Genomic DNA, 23,267 nt, shown 5'->3' with positions numbered 1-23,267 from the left:
TATAATCTGCAGCCAATTAAGCTGAATACCCTCTATCCCCCCTGGGGGCCTGGTGTGCAATAGTTGCAAACAGTGGCCTCTGTGGTAGTGTGTGCAGCTTGTTGTTTGTATTGGTTGCCCTAAGGGACCATGGAGACAGCCCTTTCCAGTGGACACTCATGTCTGATTTGCTATCCCCAGTCGAAGCTCCAGACAGTTTTGCAGGGTGCCTTTGGAAAGCCTCAAGTCACAGTGACCAGGGTCCACATTGACCAAGTCTTCATGTCCATCTGTACCAAGCTGCAAAACAAGGCGTATGTGATTAAGGCCCTATTCAGGGCCAACTTCAAGTTCCCTGACAACCAGAAGAGTCACATTTCCAAAAAGTGGGACTTTAACAAGTTAATGAATTGAGGAATGAGCCAATGATGCCTAAAAAGCTGCTCATCCCAGATGGCTGTGGGGTGAAATACATTCCTAATCATGGCCCCCTAGACAAATGGTAGACCCTCCACTCTTGAGAGTCTTGGTGTTGCCCTCTTCTTGCTCATGCCCACCAATAAATCCTAACTCCTGTCAAAAAAAAAAAAAAAAAAAAAAGGAATACAAATGGCCAAAACAAACATGGAAATATACTCATGTATGTGCATAATTACAGAAATGGAATTTAACATAAAGATAATTTATACATATACATGTACATATATACACGTGTGTGTGTATATATATGTATATATATACATATATATACACACACACATATGTAAATATATGAGAACAACTTCACTCTACTAGGGTTACTCAATGATGATCAAAAAAATTTACAAATAAGAACACATTTTGACAATTCTTTCATTCTTTATTTCATTACTAAAGTCTTTATTTATTTGTAATTTCTTATTAGGTGGAAAATGTAAAGTTTTTAGGAAAGTTATTTATTTATTAAGAAAAATAATCCCATGTTAGAGTCAGAATATTGGAGGAAGACAGATAACTACCACGACTCAGTAGAGTTACTTTCTTCCTGACACTGTAATTACTCCTGGCCCATATACTTTAGCTGGCTGGCCATAGAAGGGAGAAAATTCAAGGTTGGCTTCTGTAGAGGCTGCAACAGCAAATGGTGCTCATAGAAATAATCAAAAGGAAGACAATGATCTCTATCAATCTGTAGCAAGATGTCAAAAATAGCAATACACATTTATAATAGAAGTCAAGATTTCCTAGTCAATTCATGTATTATTTTATTTCATTAATAGCCATGATTTGTGGACATTATCTTATTATTCCTCCTTATAGTTCTATGAAGTGAAGAATATTCTTAGTTCCATTTGGTAGATGAGAAAATGGAAATTCAGAGTCATCACATAGTTACTCAGTGCAAGAGCAGTGGCCAGAAATGACATTTGACTCTAGACCCTCATTCATCACTACTCACATCCTGATGGGCCATCCATTAGTAGCTGGTCAGTATTCAACCACAGCTTTTACCATGAAACACATCTTTCAATCTCTGGGATCAGCAGGGACTTGGGGAACTCAGGTGGATGGATACTAATGTTGGTTTGGGTCCATTAAATGATTGCTGGTGAGATAAGCGGGACTATGTAAAAGAAGAATACCAGCCATTAAGGTTGATGTGAAGGGAGAAATGAATGGGACTGGTACATTTGGGAGACCTAAAATATGAGAAGCAAAGCAAAGCAAAACAAAACAAGCCTCTACAGAGGATAAAGAGTGTGGTGACTATGAGAGAAAATGAAGAAATCTTTTCTTGAAGCCATGAGAAAGAAGGAAACAGAGAAGACTAAATGGCAGGCTAGGTACCATTGCAGTTGAGAAGTGACCCCGGCAACATCACCATGTAGTCTCCTCTCACTAGGCGGTTTTTCTGCTTGAATGTGATGCTAGGTCTCATTACTGACAGTGATCAAGAGTCCCCAGAAAGACTCCCTAAGACTTTCTATCACTTACCAAAGTCACTTTTAAAATGAAAACCTAACCCTAATGGTATGACCAAACTCAGGGTCAACCAATGGCTGTTGATGAAAAACCGATTAAATTAGAGCAGATTCCCCAATCCTATAGTTGGAACAGGGTTCCCCAGCTAGGGTTCACAGATCCTCACAGTATCTATGGAGAGATTTCAGGGAGTGCAAGAACTTGAATGGGGTTGGGGAATTTATATCTTTATTTTCACTCACCTCTACACGGAAGTAACTGTTTTCTTCTGTTGCCAATATAGGCAGGAAATCACATGAGTGATTTCCACAGGCCCTGTGCTTTTGGCACCAATAGGTATCTCCATCCAGCTTGAGGATCAAGCCGTGAATAATGGGGCACATGCTGTATTTCCCATTTCAACCAAAGGGAACTTTAGCCTTATTCCAAAATACATTTTGAACAAAGATAAGGATCCACGGCTCTAGAACCCAGCTTCTTTAATTTGAATGTGTAACAAGTCACCCGGGACACCTATTAAAATGCAAATTGTGATCTAGCACGTCTGGGGTGGGGCATGAGACGCTGCTTGTCTAACAGGCAAGATCCCAGGTGATTTGGGAACCACACGTGGGTAACCAGGCTGCAGAGCTATTTGGATACAGAGTTTTAAGGATAAAGATTCTTCTTTGGACAGGTATAAAAATTTCTTTGAAACTATTGAGTCTATGAAGTTTGGTGTGCATTTTACACCTCCTGTGAATAGTGACCTCAAAAATATTGTTGGTATTTATCAATTTATGGAGTTATGTGAATTGTTCCCACATCTAGGGTTTCGTATCAACTTGCTGATACCTTTATTATTTCATTTATCGTATGCTGTTGTAACTGTTTGTGGTACCTGCTCCCTGAATGTGTATGAGGACCACATCTTCTTCATCTCCATCTCCAGGGTCTATCAGAGGGCTTTGCAAATATTAACTTTTTAATGGTCATTTGGCAGGGAGTTTATTGATGTAATGGTTTCTTTCTTGATCCTTGAACTGTGGATGCTGGCATTTGAAATGTATAATCCTTAACCTAAACACATCTGTATTTAATTCCCAAAGCAATTTTGGGAGATGAAATATCCTGTTTAATTTTCCTCATCACCCAAATAGTCCTTTTTACCTGGGGCCTACTTGCTTTTTAATTACACTTCCGTTTGTCTAATTTAGCTTGAGAGGCCTGTTCATAACTCTGATCCACAACCAAAGATAGAACTGACACTTCTGGGTGCTTCTCGGTCAAGAGATTTCCTGGCAGAACAATTTCTGGTTGAAACAATTGGAGTGATAGAAAATGAAGAAAGAAAGAAACAATTGAAGCTGATACACGCCAGCTCAAGGCACGTAGTATAAATTGTGGATACCTCCAAATGGCCATAAAGTAAACTTCATGTGGTCCTAAATCCTAGGTGTTTGGGCCTTAGCCTTCTTAACAAAAGGATACAGGTTTTGTTCAAAGGCATTAGAACTTTATCTGAAACCCAGACCCACAGTCACAAAGGTGAAGGGGTGAATTTTTTTAGTATATTTGGCTTGAAAGGGCCAGACTGGGTTGGACATATATGTAGATTTTTTGGAAAACTTTTCAAAATTTTTATTATGGACACACTCATTGCTTCTTAGGGCAAAGGGAGTTGAAGCACATGTTGTGGGATTGCCACGCACAGTGGGATTTCCACTACCTCTCCTGATCCGTGTCTCGTCAGGTGCGATTTTTCTACCTATAAGCTCAGCTTGGTCTTCCCTGGTTCCCAGCCAACCATCTCATCTGGGAGAAAATCTTTTGAGCAGCTCTGTGCCCTCCTCTAGTGGGATTTGATATGGTCCCTCCTGCTCAGGTGTTTCTCCTGTGATGAGTTTGTGCTGCACTTCCCTCTGATTTCTGCACTCATTTGTACAGTCACCTACTCCCTGAAAGCTTTTCTGGTATGTCTGGGCTTCTGTTTTCATCCACACTCTGAATTCTTGTTTTGGGACTCTTCCATGAGTATTGGGTTTCCCTTTTACTCTGCCATGTCTCTCTCCTTGGGGAATGGAATCTTGACAGGGGCTGGAACTCTGGGGAAACTCCAGATGATTATGGCTGGATTGCCTAGTCCTCAGAGTTATATTCACCCTGTTTGTCAACTGCAGTCATCTGCCAGAGGACCCCAGGACTTCTAACCCCTTGGACTACCATTCATCTGAACTACGCTTTGGGATGGCCCTTTCCTGGGTCCCTACTCTTCACCAGGTACTAGAAGAGTGGTCCATGTAAAGGTTACTTCAGATCATGTCACTCCTCCACTCAAACCCCTCCAGTCATGTCATCTACACTCGAAGTGAAACGCAGAGGCCAAACAGAGGCCCACAACCCTACAATATCTGTCCCTAACACCAAAAGTCCCATCTCTGACCCAAGACCCTATAGTCATCCATAGACCGAGCCACCCTGCTGGTCCCCCAGCAGACAGGCCCATCCCTGACCCAGAATCCTTGCATTTGCTAATCCTTCTGCCCAGGAAAATCCTGTCCCATGTGTTTACAGGGGTCATTCCTTCACTCCTAACTCAGGTGCTGCCTCTCAGTGAGTCCTTCCCTGGTTACTCAATTTAAAATTTCAAGGCATGCTCCTCATCCTTCCCTCCATCTCCATTCCCTGTTTCCCCATTTTTCATTGATTTTTCTCCTAAACCCTTAGCACCTCCTGACATACTATATCTGTTACCAATTTATTTTGTTCATGGTTTGATCCCTCTTCTAGAATGTAATCTCCATAAAGGCTAGGGTTGTTGTCATTTTTATCCTCTTGTATTTTATAATATTTACTGAGTAGGTATCTACTAAATATTTGTTGAATGAATGAATAAATGAATGAGAGTTTCTTTGTGAGGTGATAAAAATGTTCTCAAATTGTGCTGACGGTTGTACATATCTATGAATATATTAAAGGCCATTGGAGTATACATTTTATTTTTATTTTATTTACTTATGAATGCTTATTTATTTATTTTGCGAGACAGAGGGATGGAGAGCAAGCAGGGGAGGGGCAGAGAGTGAGGGAGAGAGAGAAAGAATCTCAAGCAGGCTCCACACTGCTAGTGCAGAGCTTCAGGCAGGGCTCGAACCCACAAATCATGAGATCATGATTTGAGCTGAAACCGAGTCAGATGCTTATCTCACTGAGCCACTCAGGCGCCCTGGAGTATACACTTTAATGAAATGAATTTCAAGGCATATGAAATAAAGTTGTTGAAAAGAGAGAGAGAGACCGTACTGCATCCTAGTCACTGTAATGAAGGAGTTGGTTGTACATGCCTGGGAGACCTGAGGTCATTATGATAAGCTTGGCTTAAAATCTGAATTAGCAGAGGTATCTGCACAATAGTTACAAGGCAGGGGCTCTAGAGTCAGAGGACCAAGGTTCAGATCCCGATTTCACCACTTTCTAATTGTAGAATCTTGGGAAAGTCACTGAATTTCTCTGTGGTTTTTTTTTGTTTGTTTTTTGTTTTTTGTTTTTTGTTTTTTTTTGCAAAATAAGCCGACAGTAGTACCAAACTCTAGTGGTTGTTGTTGTAAGGATTAAATCAAACAATTTCTGCAAATGGCTTAGAACAGGATATGGCCCCCATGGTGAATGCTCAATACATGGTTGCTATTTTAATTTTTATTATTGTTATTATTTTCTGGGATAAGCTGCTGGAGAAAATCAGATGGTGTGGTTATAGTGAGGTCTCAAAGCCATTATCTCTCACTAAGATTTACTTTGACTTTCTCTGGCCTGACAGGCAATCCCTTCCTTACACCAAACCTTATCCCTGTCCTACTATACTTTCATGGCTTAGATCCTATTTTAGTAGTTCACAAACAAGGTGGCCCACCAAAATTGAGTAGAACTTGTTAAAATCCTCAAGCCTCACATTTAGGAATGAAGCAGGGGTCCTCAAAGTGTGGTCCTGGGACCTGAAGCATCAGCATCACCAGCCCTATAGGAGGCTGGATTAATTGGAAATTTGGGGCAAAGACCAACAACCTGTGTTTTAAGGCTTCCAGGTGGTTCTGATGCATGCCGAAGTTGAGAATAATTGGCCAAGTGGAATCTGATGTTCGATAAGCTCCAATGTGATTCTGACCTGCTTGTTTGCATATTATCATTGTGGAACCAGTGCTAGGTCAACAGCATTACAATGAATCACCTATTACATAGGGATGGCCAAACCATCCACTAATGGCTAAACCAGCCACTGATCTCCAAAGCAGAAACAGCCCCAGAATTCTCTTACATGGACAGGCTCTCGGCAAAGAAACAGACAGCTCAGATAAACACATACAGACTCTGGCTACACTAATTTCTATTAGCTTACTTACTTGTTTTATTTGGGGAATAAGCTTTTGTTAAAGACTACTTTATTGTTTGATTCATTTAATCTGTCACCAAATATTTATCATAACCATACTACGTGTCAAAGCATCAACAACAGTGGAGGGAATGTCACAACCTGTGAGAAAACATTTTGGAGGACAAAACTGATCACTAATAGAGACTATGGCATTTCCTCTCACAGGGAGCCTCAGCAATTAGGTCGACAACATCCCATACTGGTCACGTAGAAACTGACTCTCTTAAATGTAGGAGAGAGGACTATAGGCTTTTTTTTTTAGTGCTCGCAAGGCCCAGGGACACCAAAAAAAAAAAAAAAAGGTGAACATTTATTTGCAGCATGTTCTTAATTTTCTTGAAACAAGATATGTGTTTTTTTAATCCCTTATGAGAGTTCAACGACTCTCCCCCCCAAAACTGTTATAACCCCAAAATAAGCTAGTGAAAATAAAAACAATAAAACATAGCCTCATTGGGGAACAGAGAGGAGCTTGGTAAAGGTGCTAGAATAGTGGAACTTGTAAAATATTAGTGTGGTAGACACTAGGTGTCCTTAGGCAATTTCAAGTTCTAAGAAATGATTTTGTTGTATTTTAAAACCCAAGTAGTAAGTTTTGATTGTGGTTTTAAGCATGCATGAAATCACATGTCACAATATGGATCTGAGAACTGCATCTTACTTCTGTCTATACCCTAGCATCAAGATAAGATTATTAGCTAAGGAAACAAGAGGAAGGTGTCAGTCAGACCTGCCACCATCTCTCTAAAGTTACCCAAGAGCATCAAGAATTTTTTATAGAAAAGAGGGTTCCAGCTGTACAATCATATTTCTCAGGCTTACCAGTTTAATATGTTCTCGCTTCTGGTATTTCTCACTGTAATACTGTTCTTGTCGAAGATTAAGCAGCTGCTGCTGTTGTTTGTCCTTCAAGTCTATTAACTTTTGGGTCATTTCAGCATCTAGGGCAGCAAGATCTTGCTCAATTGTTGATGAACCATGGTCAGGACTGCTGGGTTCTGATCTGCAGAGACACAGAGCTTGACTCAAAACATGCAGGTCATAACAAGGTAGAGGGAAAGTTGTACACCAGCGTTCCTCCTATATAGAGTGCTGTGTTTGGAAACATGTTTTGATAAAATACTTGAGATAGAGGCTGATACCCCAAGGACAAGCTTAGCAGAGGAGGGTCTCCAAACACAGAGAGTGGATGACATTTGTGAGATGTCAGGTAGCGGCAGAAAAGGAAAGCCAGGAGGCTGGGGGTCCTATCATGGTGGTGGAGAGAATGATAATCCTCCCTTGGGAAAAACAATGTCTGATAAAGATTTTTAAGGCTTTAATCTTTGAATTTTTTTTTTAAAAAAAGGACATATATAATGTAATTCCCAGTTGTTTATCTCTTATAACAACTTAAGTGGACTTTACATCAGTTGGACTCTGTCAGGAAGGTTGAAAAGGTGCTAAATGTTGCATCCGGGTCATATGGGTAGAAAACAGAACATGCTAGCAGACCCTCCCACCTCCACCACCCCAAGCTGACATGTTCTGTTTCTTGACATCTTTTAATATCAAAGATGCATTATTAACATAATTTTCTTTGGGGGATGTACCAGCTTCATGGATATTTCTACCCAAAATGGCACTTTCCTATAAATGCTTATGTTACAAGAGAAAGGGGGATGCATGAGTTCATTGAAAAATATTTATTGAGTGCTTACTCTTGCAGGGTAACTTTCTTTGAGTTATTCATAGTCAGAAAATTATACAGATACTGAGAAGTTTAAGGGTAATATTGAAGTAAATCAAAGCAATTCTCACTGACTTGTTATTGTGCTAAAACATATGGTGTGATTCCTTCAAGTTTTGTGCTCTTTTTTTAGAACACACAGAAAAGGAGAATAGTGTTGAGAATGGGTTACCATGAGCAGGTCTGTTTTCTTCATTCATATGGAAACTTCTGAGGTAAGAAAACTAAACCACCTAAGACATCTAGCCTATCAGATTCTGCCTCCATGTTTTTCACTTGTGGCCAGGTGGAACAGGTAGACATTTCTTAAATCAGCCGGCACTAATTCTTGTTGCTTTCACTTTGATTTAGGTCACCATTGATGGCATTACAGGAAGAGTCAGTTGGTTAGGATCCTATTTTGGCAAATAAGGGATGCAGAATTCCCTCAGAAGTTTCTATTTGTATTTTTATGTGCAATGCCAAATGAGAATAAACACTCTACAAGGCTCATGGAACCTGATACATCAGAATAGCATGGCAGCATAGAGAGTTGACGACATTTGTGACCCTCCATCCTGGCAGGAATACGAGTTTATTTGCCAATATCACTATAAGTAGCATTGGTGGGGTGACCTCCATCTTGGCATGAACATGAGACACATTTATTATCTTTTGTAGCAGGAAGTCAGTGTAGCCAGAACAGAAAGGTGTTTCTTCAACCAGCCACAATCACTACACCCACCATGGCAGAGGCAACAGGGTCAACATTTATTGACCACTCTACACATGCCAGGCACTCTCTCCTTTTGGCTTTCATAGTAACCCAATAAGTAGGTATGACTATCTCCAGCTTACATTTGAGGAAACTGAGGTTCAGTGAGACAGTTTGCCTAAGGACACAGTATGGGGGGGTCCAGAGCAGCTTATCCAAGGACAAACATCCAGAGGAAAGCAAAGTCTGTGTTTTTAAAAACAATGCAATCATTGCACGCCAGTGTCTGGACAGAAACTATCTTTGAATGATCTGCTCTTGCCACGATGTGGAAACCTCAGTTGAGAGAGTGGATATTTGGATAAGAAACTAATCTAATGGACATTATTTCCATTTATTATTCTGAGGTATTTTCAGGATTTTAATGTGTATCAAAGGTGACAGGAGATAGATGGACATAATAAGACCTCAGTGGCTTTGCCTCTTAAAGAAAAGTTTCTCTTGATGTATCTTTTGATACTAGATGCTTAGGGATTTTTGTTTATTTTTTGAGGAGAAGTATAAAAAAATAACCAAGGGAACAGGGTTTCTGCATCTGCTGTAAGAACAAGGTTGAAAACATTATCCCCTGTTGCCTAACATTGCCTGTATAAGAACCATGAGATGAATTCTTTTGTAATTCGATACTGGGAAAATGTTTGTCTCTCTTAGAATAACAAGAAAGTTTGCTTTACTCCAATAAGGAGAATTATCTAACCCATATTCCCTTTCTCAGAAGCTAAGAGCTAAATTCAGTATTCAAGGACAGAAATTACATTAAATGGTGGGTACCGTCCAATAGAAATGTAACACAGGCCATGTATTCGATTTTTTCCACATATGTGATTTAAAACTTTCAGTGACTACCTTGAAAAGTAAAAAGAAATGAGTGAAATTTATTTTAACAACATATTTTATATAGCCTAGTACATCTAAAACATCATCATTTCAACATGTTATGAAAATAAAATCAATAGAAATCAATAGAAATACATTAGCTATTTTATATTCTTTTTAAAAAAAATGAAGTCTTTGAAATCTGGTAATTTATGCTTACAGCACCTTTCAATTTTAATGAGATACTTTTCAAGGGCTCAATAGCCACATGTGGTTAGTGACTTCCATATTGGACAACTATTGGAATATTCCATATTGGACAGGTTTAGATAACTCTTAGCCACTCTACGTATGTGTGTGTTGTTTTTCTTTTTCTATTTTCATAGGATTTTTACATATGTGTTCTTTGGTAAGTTACTTCAATACTCTGTTAGAAGTTTTCTGGATATGACTTCTAAGTAAACAAATAGGTGAATAAACAAAGGACCACATACATATCACAACAACAAAAGTTTAGAAGTTTTAGGCCAAGCTTCGCCTGAACTCTTTGTGTACCTGTGGGTAAATGTTAATGTCTTTAGCTTTTGGTTTCCTCCTTGAAGAAGTGGCAGAAGTTCACCTTGAGAGCTTCTAAGACCACTCTCGTTCTACGAAATGGTGATGTTGTTGCTTTTTAAAGCCCAAGTACTGGGTTATGATTGTGCCTTTAAGTTAAGGACATGTTAAATCATATGTCACAATATGGCTCTGAAATTGCCTCTTACATCTCTCTATAGCCTGGCATCAAGGTAAGATTATTTTGTAAGGAAGTGAAAGAAAGGATGGAGTAGACTCAGCTCAATGACAATGGCTTGCATGTTCCCATAGTTCCCCGCATTGCCATGTGCGCTACTTATGGGTGATAATTGTGTAGGTAATGCTCACTGCCCATGACTCCCCAGGGCACACAGTAGGCACTCAATAAATGTTGTTTGAATGAATGTGTGAGAGATGCTTCTCCCGGTCAAGGTCTGGGTATGCGGGGCTGGGAGTACCTCTAGACCCAAACACAAGGGTTATCTGTACAAAGCATTGTGGGTTTCAACAAGGCCAGCAAACAGTAGTTGAGACTTCTCTTTGCTATAACAAGTCACCTCTTCAACTAGGTTACAGAACACAGCAAAATTTCATACCTGCCAGGTTGGCAGCTATACTATGGGAAGTCAGCCAACAGGTATTGGGCCCACAGGCCAGAAAGCCAGGAAAGGATTCCTGCATATCTATTGTTAGGATGTGGGCAAATAAAGAAATTCAGTCCACAAGTAAAACTGAGCTGAGGTGGCTTTCATTCTTGCAGTGTATCCAAAATGTGGTGTAAAAACATCAAAAATCCATGTAACGGACTCTTTCCCTTCATACTATAAAACAATCTGGAAATACTCATTCAACTTACTTTTTCTTACTATCCTTTTTGGCTGTCTTTTCCAAAGCTGCCCTCCTTCTCAAGTAGTCATTCTGAATTTCATTATATTTTGTAGTGTGTTCTTTGATAAGGTCAGTGGTTTTCTTGTGGTGTCTTTTCACCAGGTCTTTCATTTCTTTGTAGTGCTTCTTTTGAAGTTTCACAAACGGTTTCTGTTGCTTTAGCTCTTCGATAGTCTGTGCTTCCACTTCTGCAACAAACGAGTATAAGAGTGAACAGACGTGGAATGACTGCAAACACAGATGTAAAGAGGGGTAGCAACCTGCCTCTTGAGCGACATTTGTTTGATCCCAGCCAACTGGAGCTTATGAGCAGAGCTTGCATGTCAAATGTATCTTGGTTCCAGTCTGGCTCTGTCACTGCTAACTTTTGCGATTAAGTTATCTATCTAGTGGATAAACACACTCAAAGACCCAATCTCTTCACTCACAATTTTTTTTGAAAGTTTGGGTTCCCTAGAAACAGAGCCCAAGATGGGGGGTGGGGTGGCGGGGATTCAGGTGTATGTGATTTACTGAGAAGGGCTCAGGTGGAGGAAGTGAGTGCAGTGGACAAGGAAGAGGAAGGGGCGGAGGGATGGTGTGGTCTTAGTTGGAGCCTAGCTTCTGCCTGTCCGATGGGGCGCTCTAGAGTACTATACAGTGCATCTCACTTTGAGGCAAGAAGGTCAGCCTTTTGCACATTTGAGAAAGTCAATGATGGGAGGCATAACCTCCTAGAGAGGTCTTCCTTTCAGCTGAGGGAAATTTCCAAGAGAAGGGGAAGCTATACTCTGTTAATGGCTAACACTCACCACAGCTGGACATGGGTGCATCAGATTAAAAGGAAACCTAAATGGGCACCAACAGGATCTACTTCAAGGACCTCAATATTTCCACTACTTTTTAGGGTTGTTATGATGAAATAAAAGAATCATACAAAGTATTTAACAGTTTCTGGAAGTGTGCTTGTAGAGGCTTAACAAATGATCATACAGGTTGTATAGCACCCTCTCTAAGGGGCACTATTCACATTGTAGGTTTGTATTTATCACAAGTATTTCAGTAAAAAGCACTTAAAGAGGGGGAAAGTCCCTTGATATGATTTACCCAAAGGCGCTATAAGGGTTAGTGGTAGCATACACTACTACATAATATTTTTTTAATGTTTATTTATTTATCTTGGGAGAGAGAAAGTGTGCAAGTGAGCAGGTGAGGGGCAGAGAGAGTGAGAGAGAGAATCCTAAGCAGGCTCTGCGCTGCAAGCATGGAGCCCAACAAGGGGCTTGATCTCAATCCAATGCTCAGAAAACAATTAATGCTTGACCTTAAACCACTCTGTATTTTACTGACATATTTCGCCAATTCTAGAATATGCATCTTTAAAGTATGTTAACCTTTCTGAAATTAAGAAGCTTTGTATAATTGATGGAGTGTCACAATTTGTTGATGTTTTTCTTTCTTAGCAATCCATGAATAGCAGGGTGACTTAAAATGGATGGTGTCTTAACTTCAATGAATTATCATATATTTGGGCCCAAATTAAGTCATAGTTCACATGTTTCCACCCTTTCATTTGAATTTTCTGCTTCAAGGAACAAAAATATGCTATCATAAATATTTAGAACTGTCAAAAGATTCAGAGTTAATATATGCCACGAAAAACAACAGACCTGAATAGAAATGAGTTATCTAATGGATAAACACTAAAATCAGAATAATAATTTATGTTCTTCAATGCTAAGGTCATTAAGCAATTGAAACATGCTCCCCTTTTTTATAATGTGTCTATTCTCCTGACATTCGATTCCTTTTGAGAAAGAGGCCAGGAAGAGAATCAGGTACATTTATCTAATGGTTTCCCTCAGGCCCAAATGGACTCATTATGGTTGCATAATAACTTATTATATTAAGAATTTATAATCCTAAAGAATTGCTGCATTTTTGGTGATAGATTATATCCCACTTCATTAAAATGGTATAGAGCACTTCGGTTACAGCAAGTTTAGCAACAGGGTTTGAAATGTTCCAACCTATGATAAAAAAACAAATTTCCACTGGAAGTACTAATTGTTTTTTATTATCTGTGGACGAAAGGCTATTCTTTGAATATGCTGTTAAGCATAGATGTAGTGTCCATTTACACAAAGAAACAAGCTACCCAGAGATAATCACTGCTAACATACTGGCACACACCCACTGCCTTTTGTCTACACACTTATGTATTCTAAATAACACTGGAACCATGTTGTATTTACATTCCTGTCTCTTGTTTTATGTATTAACATCAAATTGTTTCCCATGGAATTAAATCTTTAAGAACATGTTTTAATACATTCCTCAAGTAGTTTTTCTATGCATAGTTTACATATTTTGGGGGGGAAATATAAATACACACGTAAAATACTTAAATCATAAATCCATAGCCTTATACATTTTCACAGAGTGAACATGCTTCAGTAACCACCACTCAGATCAAAATCAGAACACTGTCAGTGCCTTGGAGATCCTCTTTTTGGTTTCTGCATCCCCTCTGCCCTCCCAGGTATAATTCAAATCCGTGTTTCTAACACACAAATTAGTTTTGCCTGTTTTTAGCTTTATGTAGTGGGAATTATAAAGAATGTGTTCTTTTTTGTCTGGCCTCTTTTCCTCAACATTATTTATGCATGTGAATTTTATCCATGTTGTGTATGATCTTAGTTTATTTATCCCTACAGCTATACCCCATTTTATTCTGTGACTGTACCAAGATTTATTTACCTGTACTAGTGTTTATGGACATTTGGAGTGTTTACAGTTTTTGGCTCTTACCCATAGAGTTTCTTGTGGTGAACATGTGCTTGCATTTCTTCTGTTTATTGGGTCACATATTGTAAACATTTCCAAGATTCTACTGTATGCTGCTCATTGTGTGTAGTATGTACCAATTTTAGTCCCACTAGTTTAAGGAGCTAATGAAATAGAAATTATCCTAACTGTATCATAGTTCTTAAACACGCCATATTGTGTAATCGCAAACGGTTCACATTCTGCATTGCTAAAATATGGCTTATTACTCTGGAAAACAGGGTGGAGGTTCCTCAAAAAATTAAAAATAGATCTACCCTGTGACCCAGCAATAGCACTGCTAGGAATTTACTCAAGGGATACAGGAGTGCTGATGCATAGGGGCACTTGTACCCCAATGTTTCTAGCAGCACTTTCAACAATAGCCAAATTATGGAAAGAGCCCAACTCATGAATGGATAAAGAAGTTGTGGTTTATATACACAATGGAGTACTACATGGCAATGAGAAAGAATGAACTATGGCCCTTTGTAGCAACGTGGATGGAACTGGAGAGTATGATGCTAAGTGAAATAAGTCATACAGAGAAAGACAGATACCATATGTTTTCACTCTTATGTGGGTCCTGATAAACTTAACAGAAGACCAAGGGGAGGGGAAGGGAAAAAAAAAGTTAGAGAGGGAGGGTGCCAAACCATAAGAGACTCTTAAAAACTGAGAATAAACTGAGGGTTGATGGGGGGTGGGAAGGAGGGAAAAGCGGGTGATGAGCATTGAGGAGGGCGCCTGTTGGGATGAGCACTGGGTGTTATATGGAAACCAATTTGACAAATTTCATATTAAAAAATAAAATAAAATAAAATGAAATAAAATAAAATAAAATATGGCTTATTGTCGGCACTTTGGGAAGGCATGGATTCCTGTTCATTGGGTCACACTTACAGTATGAAACTATCTTTTGATTCTAAAATAGTTATCTTGTGAAAATATATTAGTTTTATACCAATAGAGTCCTATCTGCCAAACACAGTTACTTCTCTGTGATGATATGGTTACATTGTGTAATGTGGCTTTAGCTAGGACTGCATACCTGTAGATGTTTTTAGAGAAGAAATATGATGTTATTTTTCAGAGATGAAGGGAAATCTTCTCTCTCTAAATACTTATATTGTATAATATTCAGCTGCCTAATTCCATGGGGGAAGATGGTGACATTTACCTGTTAAAACACTCTGAATAAGATCTTCTGTTTTGGCAGGTGCCTTTACAGAACCTGAAATAAAGAAAAAAAAGAAACAGTCCCTTTAACTTTAACTTTTAAATTGTATTCTTCCCGTATAACAATTAAGTTTGACTCTTGAGTGTAAATCTCTTTATGGATAAATAACAAAATGTAGGAGAAAATAATTTGCAAATAAATAAATAAATAAATAACCCACGACATTCCAAACAAAGTCTTCATTTTGTTACTTTGAGGCAAACCTAAGTAAATGTGAATTTATATGCTTCATAAACACACAGAAAAGACATCCTTCCACTTTGAAGCAAAACTCCTGTCAACAAACTCCATTTCAGCAATGCTATTGCCACCTTTTGGCCAAATCACGAATGGCAAGTGTTTTTTGTTTTTGTTTTTGTTTTTTTAAATCAACTGCTGGGATGCCTGGGTGGCGCAGTTGGTTAAGCATCCAACTCTTTATCTCAGTTTAGGTCTTGATCTCAGGGTTTTGAGCTCAAGCCTCACTTTGGCTTCCACCCTGGGTGTGCAAGCATGGAGCCAGAAAAATCAAATGCTGACCAGCAGGCAGTAATAACTGTGGCAGGCAATAGGTGCCTGGGTGGCTCAGTCAGCTAAGCGTCCAACTTGGCTCAGGTCATGATCTCGCGGTTCGTGAGTTCGAGCCCCGTGTTGGGCTCTGTGCTGACAGCTCTGAGCCTGAGCCTGCTTTAGATTCTGTGTCTCCCTCTCTTTCTTCCCCTCCCCTGCTTATGCTCTGTCTCTCTCTCTCTCTCTTAAAAATAAAAATAAACATTAAAAACAATAATTGTGGCAGGCAAAATCCATTCATTGGTGGATACCAGAATGACTGGACAAAAGTTTAAGGAGAAAAAGGGTATTTGCATAGTCTTGAAGAATCTCCTCTAAGATGACTATTATCTATAAAGGAGAAATCATAAATTTCAGTTTAGAAACCTGGCAGACTCCACCTTAACCAAGTGATCCCACATCACCAATGATGAGAAATACTAACATCAGGCTTCCCTGATATCATGCATGGAGAAGGGCACAGCATTGTTTCTGCGATATGCTTGCCAAAATTGCAAAACTTCACTCTAATCATGAGAAAACATCAGACAAACCCAAATTGAGGGATATTTCACAAAATAACTGACCAGTACACCTCAAAAGTGTCAAGGTCATAAAAGACAGGATAGATGAGGGACTGTCATAGATTCAAGGAGCTGAAAGAGACATGACAATTAAATACAATGTGGGATTCTGAGTTGGAACCTGTAACAATAAAAAGACATCTGTAGGAAGTGAGTGAAGTTCAGTTCCAAGTACTGTGCCAACCAGGTCTGTAGTTCAGTTCCAAATACTGTGCCAACATTAATATCCTGGTCTGGTAACTGCCACCATGACTCTGACAGATGTTAACACTAGGGAAGAGGAGACCATTTTTGCAATGTATTCTGTTCCATTTTAAAAACGATTCTGTAAGTCAAAGTATTTCAAAATATCAAGTTAAAAAAATCAAGTGCTAAAATGCCAAATTTTCTTATACTCTCCAAAGCATAAGACTATATTTACTCACACATTTCAATGACTTATTATATTCCAGAAGTACTCAAAATGTTTGTATTTGGTATATAAAAATCTTCATTTGAAAATATCACTCTTTATGATCAAATCTTCTCAACCGTTATTGATCTCAACAAACTTCTTAAAAGTACAGGCCGCAGTTCATGAGCATTTGATACAAATTTCATAGTATTTGTTCTTTTTAAAATCTCACTCTCATGAGAAATACACCTCCCCTCCCAAATCAAAGATCTGGATTTCATCACTACCATGCTGTAGTAGGACAAGGAGGGAAGGAGACGGGAAGCCATACCTTCATAAAAAGAAATTCTTCTCCCTTTTATTTACTTTAATATTAGCCCATTCAATAAAAAGTTATTAAGTACATGATATTCCTCAGGTCTGTGCAAAAGAAGCATCAGATTGAAGCCTATCCTGGGAAGCCTACCATCTATTGGTAGATAGATAGAAAGAGGACATACAAATGACAGAAAATTGCCTAATGCAGTCTTAGATCAAGGTCAAAGTTAGCTGCACTGAAATCAAAGGATTTTTCTAAGAAGTGAGACATGAGTGGACTTCTGGGAAGGAGCAGAATTGCTGAAAGCAAGAACTGAGTTCACAGGGAGCTATGCCCTGCTGGCTTCACTCTTCACTAGCTATGTGGCCTTCAGGAAGTGCTTCTTCATCTCAAAACCAGTTTCAAAAACAAACAAACAAACAAACAAAAAAACCCCAGTTTCTTCATCTGCCCAATGGGGACAATGACAGAATCTACCCTTATAGCCCCAGTCTAAGGGTGAAATGAGTCAATCCATTTGAAGAGCTGAGCAAAGTGCTCACCACATGATTGACATCCAAGGTCATTGAAAAATAAGTTGAAGAAAGAAGGAAAGGAATTCTTGGCAGAGACCTAATTGGTGAGGTAGAAGTAAGAAGATGCTTGTAAAGCGTAGCTGTTTAGGAGGTACATGAAGAACACTTCACAAACCCTGCCAGCACGTGGGTTATAAATAAAGACATGGAAATCTGGGTGATGCTTTGTCGTAGCTTTGTAAGTTATGGTCAGAGCTAGATAAGCACTCATGAGTCTCTTGGCATAAATAAATAAATTAATTCATTCATTCATCATACATTTCTGGCATTCATTCATTCATTCAATACACATATCCTCCTAAGTCCATGCATCTGTGCTCACTTGATGCTCTGGGGAGCCAAATTGTGCTATCTCCTTCAGTGTCACAAATAAACTGGAGGCTCTCTTTTCAGAGTGTTTACCTGGAGCTGGTTGGCTGTGGGGAGCCTGGGAGGGTGGTTTGGGTGCCAGGGATGTAGTGTGATTCACTCCGTTTTCTGCTGGAGTTGTCCTGGCTTCACTTGGAGCTTCTGATGGTGTTTCCCCAGGATCAGCCTGTAATCATAAACATAGTTTCACTTTTCACATTTTTTCCCCTGTTCTTTTATGACCTTCCTAAACCAACAAGGCTACATTTGATAGAATTTTCACAATTCATTTGGAATCTGAAATATCCAATTGAAGCTGTCTAGAGAGCAGGGTAAAAACAGCATGGTGTTTAACTGTGACTATGGTAGGTTAATTGTATTAAAAAGCCCCAGTTTGTACACCTTCCAATGTCTATGCCGTTTTGTAGTGCCCTCTCACATTGACTCTGGATATGATCATGTGATTTGTTTGGGCCAAATAAGAGAATAGCAAACTTGATGCAAGCAGATTGAAAAGGCACTTGTGATTTTTTCCCGTCTTTCTCAGACCCCTGCTACAGCAGTGAAGGGTGAGACTTTGTGGAGGAAAGCTGAGTCATCTAGGTAAGGATCTCCTAGACCAGCCAGCCCCAGGTGATGACAAACACAGGAGTGAGTCCAGCTAAGATGAGCTGAGCCTGGTCCAAAGCAGCAGAACCGCCCCACTGACCAAATGACTCATGAAAAGTAGTACGTAGACGTTGATGTTGCAAGCCACTACATTTCGGAGTTGTGTGTTATGCAGCCATAGCTAATTGTTACAATGGTTACAAGCATAGAATTTGGAGTCAAACTTACCTGGGTTCAAATTCTGGCCCTGCCACTTAATAGCAGTGCAAGTCACTTAACTCTCTGCCTCAATTTCCTCATCTTTATAGATGAAGATATGCATGTACTGGGTGTCCTAATATTACCTACACTCTAAGATTGTTTAAAGGATCCAATAAGTTAATTAAAAAAATTTTTAGGTGTTTATTTATTTTTGAGAGAGAGAGAGAGAGAGAGAGAGACGGAGCATCAGTGAGGGAGGGGCAGAGACAGAGGGAGAATCCAAAGCAGGCTCCAGGTTCTGAGCTGTCCGCACAGAGCCCAATGTGGGGCTTGAATCCATGAACTGTGAGATCATGACCTGAGCTGAAGTTGGACGTTCAACCAACCGAGCCACCTAGGCGCCCCTCAAATAAGTTAATATTTACAAAATTCTTAGAATAGTTCCTGGCAAAGAGTGAATAGGTGTGTGTAAACTAAATAAAGCTTTTAAGCTTGTGCAATATTATCGTTGAATAATCATAATTAATGCACTGGAATTTATGAAATCTCCACTCCATTCCCTCTGGCAGCTAGTCCACTGTGTCCTATGTGAAATAGACTTTTAATAAATGTTTGTTGAATAAGTGTTGTTCCTTATAAAATAATTGCCTCAGTGGTCATCACATACCATTGCAATGAAGCTTTTCAATTCTTAATTGCTCTGCAACTCTTTTCTTAGAACTGCCTTCCAGGTTCATGGCAGACATTACTGACAATGGCTAGCCCAGTGTTCTACTTTGTAGTACAAAAATATATTAGGAAATAGCCAGAAGTCATTCAGAGCCTAACATTATGACATTTTCTCATGTAATTACAAATAGCGGAAGGTCCTATGAAAATATTTTTATAAAATGTAAGATGAGAATAACTGTCACAAGTGGCTTTTACACAGTCCCCCAAAGCATCGTTAAAACATGAGTTCCAAAACTGCTTTAAATGAGAGCAGAACTTATTTTAATTCAGCAAATCATCCCTATGTATCTCCCATGGCCTGCTCATGACTAGTGTTATTGAAATGGAAGAGATAAACCCTGGGACTAGTGGCTGGAAGTGAAGGGGGAAGGCAGGAGCCTAACGGAGAGGCTCAGCCAGCCTACAGAACTCACCATGCTAGAACTCTGCCTTTTGAAAAATGGCTACTTTGGATGGGTAAATTCTGGTTTGGCTGCATTATTAAGTTACATCCATCAGGAAAATTATCCCTAGCATCAATATGCCAAAGAGAAGGATTGTATATTTTTTCTTTACCAAGAAATTGCAAACTGGGGGCACCTGGCTGGCTCCGTCAGAGCAGCATGTGACTCGTGATCTCAGAGTTGTGAGTTTGAGCCCCACGTTGGGTGCAGAAATTACTTAAGTAAATCTTTTTTAAAAATTGCAAACTGGAGGCATAGGGTCCAAACAGAGCACATGGAAATATTTTCTTGGGCTCACCCGATGTTGCCAAGTATTTTAATTAAGGAGTTTCTATGTTAATAAAATGAATTTCTTACTTTTCTTGAAAAATACAATTGGCAACACTGTGCCTGCATTCCCCGTGTTGGGCTAGAATCTAGTGGTTTCTGCCCCTCTGTGGATCATTTCCTCTTTACTTATTTAGACTTTTCCTGCCTCACTCCTATAGGTGTTTGGGTTTGTGGGACACTTGAGAAGGCTGAAATGCCATAGGTGTTTGCCCACAGAATTCATAAAGGATATGCATTTACAATGCACAGGAGGGACTGAATGAAGGGGAAGGTGGGAAACAGCATTGGGACATCAGCAAAGTCATCCATCTTCTGGGCCTTGTTCCCTGGTTCGAATAAGGTAGGGGAAAGCTCCCCAGCCTCCCAGCCACAGGAGGTGCCCATGGTCACCAAACTCAGCTGCCTGGGAGACAGGGAAGGAAGGTGCTCCTGTTCCATGGGCATCTGACCTTTCCCATCGATAGCCTGGTAGGTTTCTGGAACCATGTGGGAGATAAGTCACATTTTCCCCAATGTGATCGCTGGCTAAAATCAGCCCTCTGGAGAAAGCTAGGGTAAAAGAAAATTTTGATAGAGGAAAGAAGGAGGTGATGGCAAGCCAGCTTCCATGAAGGCAATGACGTGTGGCTTTTTTTTGGCAGCCAAAATTAGTGTCTTGGGGGTATCAGGCTAAAAATGTGCTCAAAATGAATCCAGCCAGCTTATTTTTGCCTTGTATCAGGTTTGCAGACATTCCATGTAGCTGTATGCCCTTGGGAAACCAAGCTCAGTCATCAACTTGAGTCAAGTTGAAGGAAAAATAAATCTTTGCTTATCAAGGTTATGTAAGACAAAGCCCTACATCCCAGAAACTGACAAAATGTATGAATTCAGAGATTTTTTTTTTTTTAAGCAGATAAATGTTGAGTAAACATACAGGCACACACTTTATAGCTGTAATTGAGGATAAAGAGACCAGCAAGGTTCGGTGCTGGATTTTGAGGTAAGCTTTGGAGAAACGCTCACTCAGTCCAGCGGTCACACAGGTAGATGCCTTCCCAGGCAAGGTGGATTGTATTGCATAATCCCCAGGGGGTGCCATTCACACTGTACATTAATGGACTGTTAATGGAAATGGTAGAAATGAGCAAAGTGGACCAGATTTAACGCAACAGGACAAAGTAGGGCCATGCCCAGAGCTGGAGAGGGGGCTCCTGGAAAGGGGGCAGCTGCCACTCAGCTTCAGCCTTTAAATGCCCAGGCTTCGAGTAAAGCTGGAAAACTTTTTTGCATGAAATCTGCTAATTTTAAATCACTGAGGCCAAACAAACCACATCTTCAGATCACATCTGGCCCCAAAGCTGGCCATCTGTACACTCTGCTTGGAGCAGCAGAGTTTGCCTGGAATTCTGTGACTGTGTCAGGGCAGGCAATGCACCCACAGTAACAGTGGAGCGAGAAGGGTGTGCTGGAAAGCCAGTGGGCCAGATGATCTGCAGCCCACCACATCCCACCTTCTTGCCCCAGTGGCCGGACAAAGGTGTAAAGAAAAGGATGGGTGAGGAGGACTAAATGCTGGACTAAGGAATTTGGGGGCTCCTCGACATTTTGTTGTTTTTGTTATTTATTTATTTGTTTGTTTGTTTTTTGTTAGTTGACACTTGTCAGGTGTCTCTTACGATATTCTGAAAACAAATTTTATTTATTAATCTAGTGAGAATCTATAGCGGCAAATTGAGAAGACTGGTGTTTAAAGTATTTTGCTAACCAGGGACACTACATACAAATTCTAATTGACCCTTCCCTCATGGAAAGTGGTAACAGACAGCTGTCAATCACCAAGTGCTTAATCTTGTTAGACACACCAGCCTCACTGAGGCCAATGTAGGCTGCCCTTTTGACTCCACTGTAAAGAAAAGAAATCCAAGGTGTTATTAAAGGTCTTTACTAAAGACTTTATTAAAAGTCACAAAACTTGCTAGAGTCCACACAGCAGCGGAATTGATGTCTGAATATGTGTTAGAGTCTAAAGCCTGAATTTCACTATGGGTCTCCTTCACTCTGTATTCTACACTAACAGCAACGTTTACAGAACTACAATAGTAACTTCACTTGCTGCTGAAATACAGAGATGTATAAATGTAAACATCATTCTCAAAGAGCTTACTCTGTTACACTGAAAAGGCATTCAGGTATAAAAGGCTAAATGAGTTAAATAGAACAGCTAAACACAAGAGCTGAAAAATTAAAAATATCTATGGTAATATAACATTATAAATGTTTTGACATCATCACTGAAAGGTTGAGTAATTCCCCTTTATAGATATGTAAGCTGAAATGCAAAAGCCAAATTCCTTATCCTGCTCAAAGAATCAGTGGAAGTCAACACCCATGACTTTATTTCTCCCCAGGCTTTTCCCAAATATTTTTTTTTTAGGAGTTCAAATAAAATGAACATGAAATCCTTTCATATTGTAGTGAAAATTACTATAGAAACAAAGAACAAGAAATGTCTGCTTTTTCAGTTTAATGGAGAGATTCCTGGGATCCAATGAAATAAATTCCAAAGAAAGAAGGTTCAGAGAATATAGTATTTTAGTTGCGCTGGATACTGCTTAGTTGGGTGGAAACAATTGTGCAGCAGAAGTGGGTGCCTGCCCTCTAATGGCCAAATTGGAGAATTACATTTTTTTCCTTCAAAACATGGAATAAAGGACTTGTTAAAGCCAAGATTTTATGTAAAAAATAATATCCTTCCTATTTCCAAAATGAAAAGAAGTAAGTTTAAAATATAACACAAGTAGGTCAGTAAAAGGATAATTCGAAAGGCCATTTTTACAAGTGTTGGAGGAGATGCCATTTGGTACACTGGTTGAAAAATTTCCATCCAGGACATTGCAAATTTGGATCTGACAAGCAGTAGAAAACTAGAATTTGGGGCATTTGGGTGGCTGATATAGTAAGTAAGGGGTCTTCCAAATACGAAATATTTACTGTACTATTGGAGGTGTTGGGTCATGGGCCACCTAAAGGTATTGGGTGCTGAGTCACCTAGAACATATAGTCCT

At 39.6% G+C, this 23,267-nt stretch overlaps 1 protein-coding gene and 1 non-coding gene across 2 annotated transcripts in view; one reads left to right on the top strand and one right to left on the bottom strand.

Moving 5' to 3' along the window:
* Positions 1–23,267, bottom strand: part of PLCB1 (phospholipase C beta 1) — a 697,918-nt gene that overhangs the window by 98,038 nt on the left and 576,613 nt on the right. The window contains exons 24-27 of the mRNA XM_042931600.1: positions 17,960–18,092; positions 15,098–15,151; positions 11,081–11,300; positions 7,172–7,352 (exon numbers count right to left, since the gene is read on the bottom strand). Of these exons, the coding sequence (XP_042787534.1) occupies positions 7,172–7,352; positions 11,081–11,300; positions 15,098–15,151; positions 17,960–18,092 (588 nt within the window). The remainder of the gene's footprint in view (positions 1–7,171; positions 7,353–11,080; positions 11,301–15,097; positions 15,152–17,959; positions 18,093–23,267) is intronic.
* On the top strand, positions 7–141 carry LOC122216737. Its single transcript, XR_006201081.1, has one exon. It is a non-coding gene; the product is annotated as a small nucleolar RNA SNORA70 (small nucleolar RNA).

This window comes from Panthera leo, chromosome A3 (genome assembly GCF_018350215.1).
Source record: "Panthera leo isolate Ple1 chromosome A3, P.leo_Ple1_pat1.1, whole genome shotgun sequence".
NCBI lineage: Eukaryota > Metazoa > Chordata > Mammalia > Carnivora > Felidae > Panthera > Panthera leo.
The sequence above is the reverse complement of the archived record's forward strand: the minus strand, read 5'-3'. Positions and strand labels throughout refer to the sequence as shown.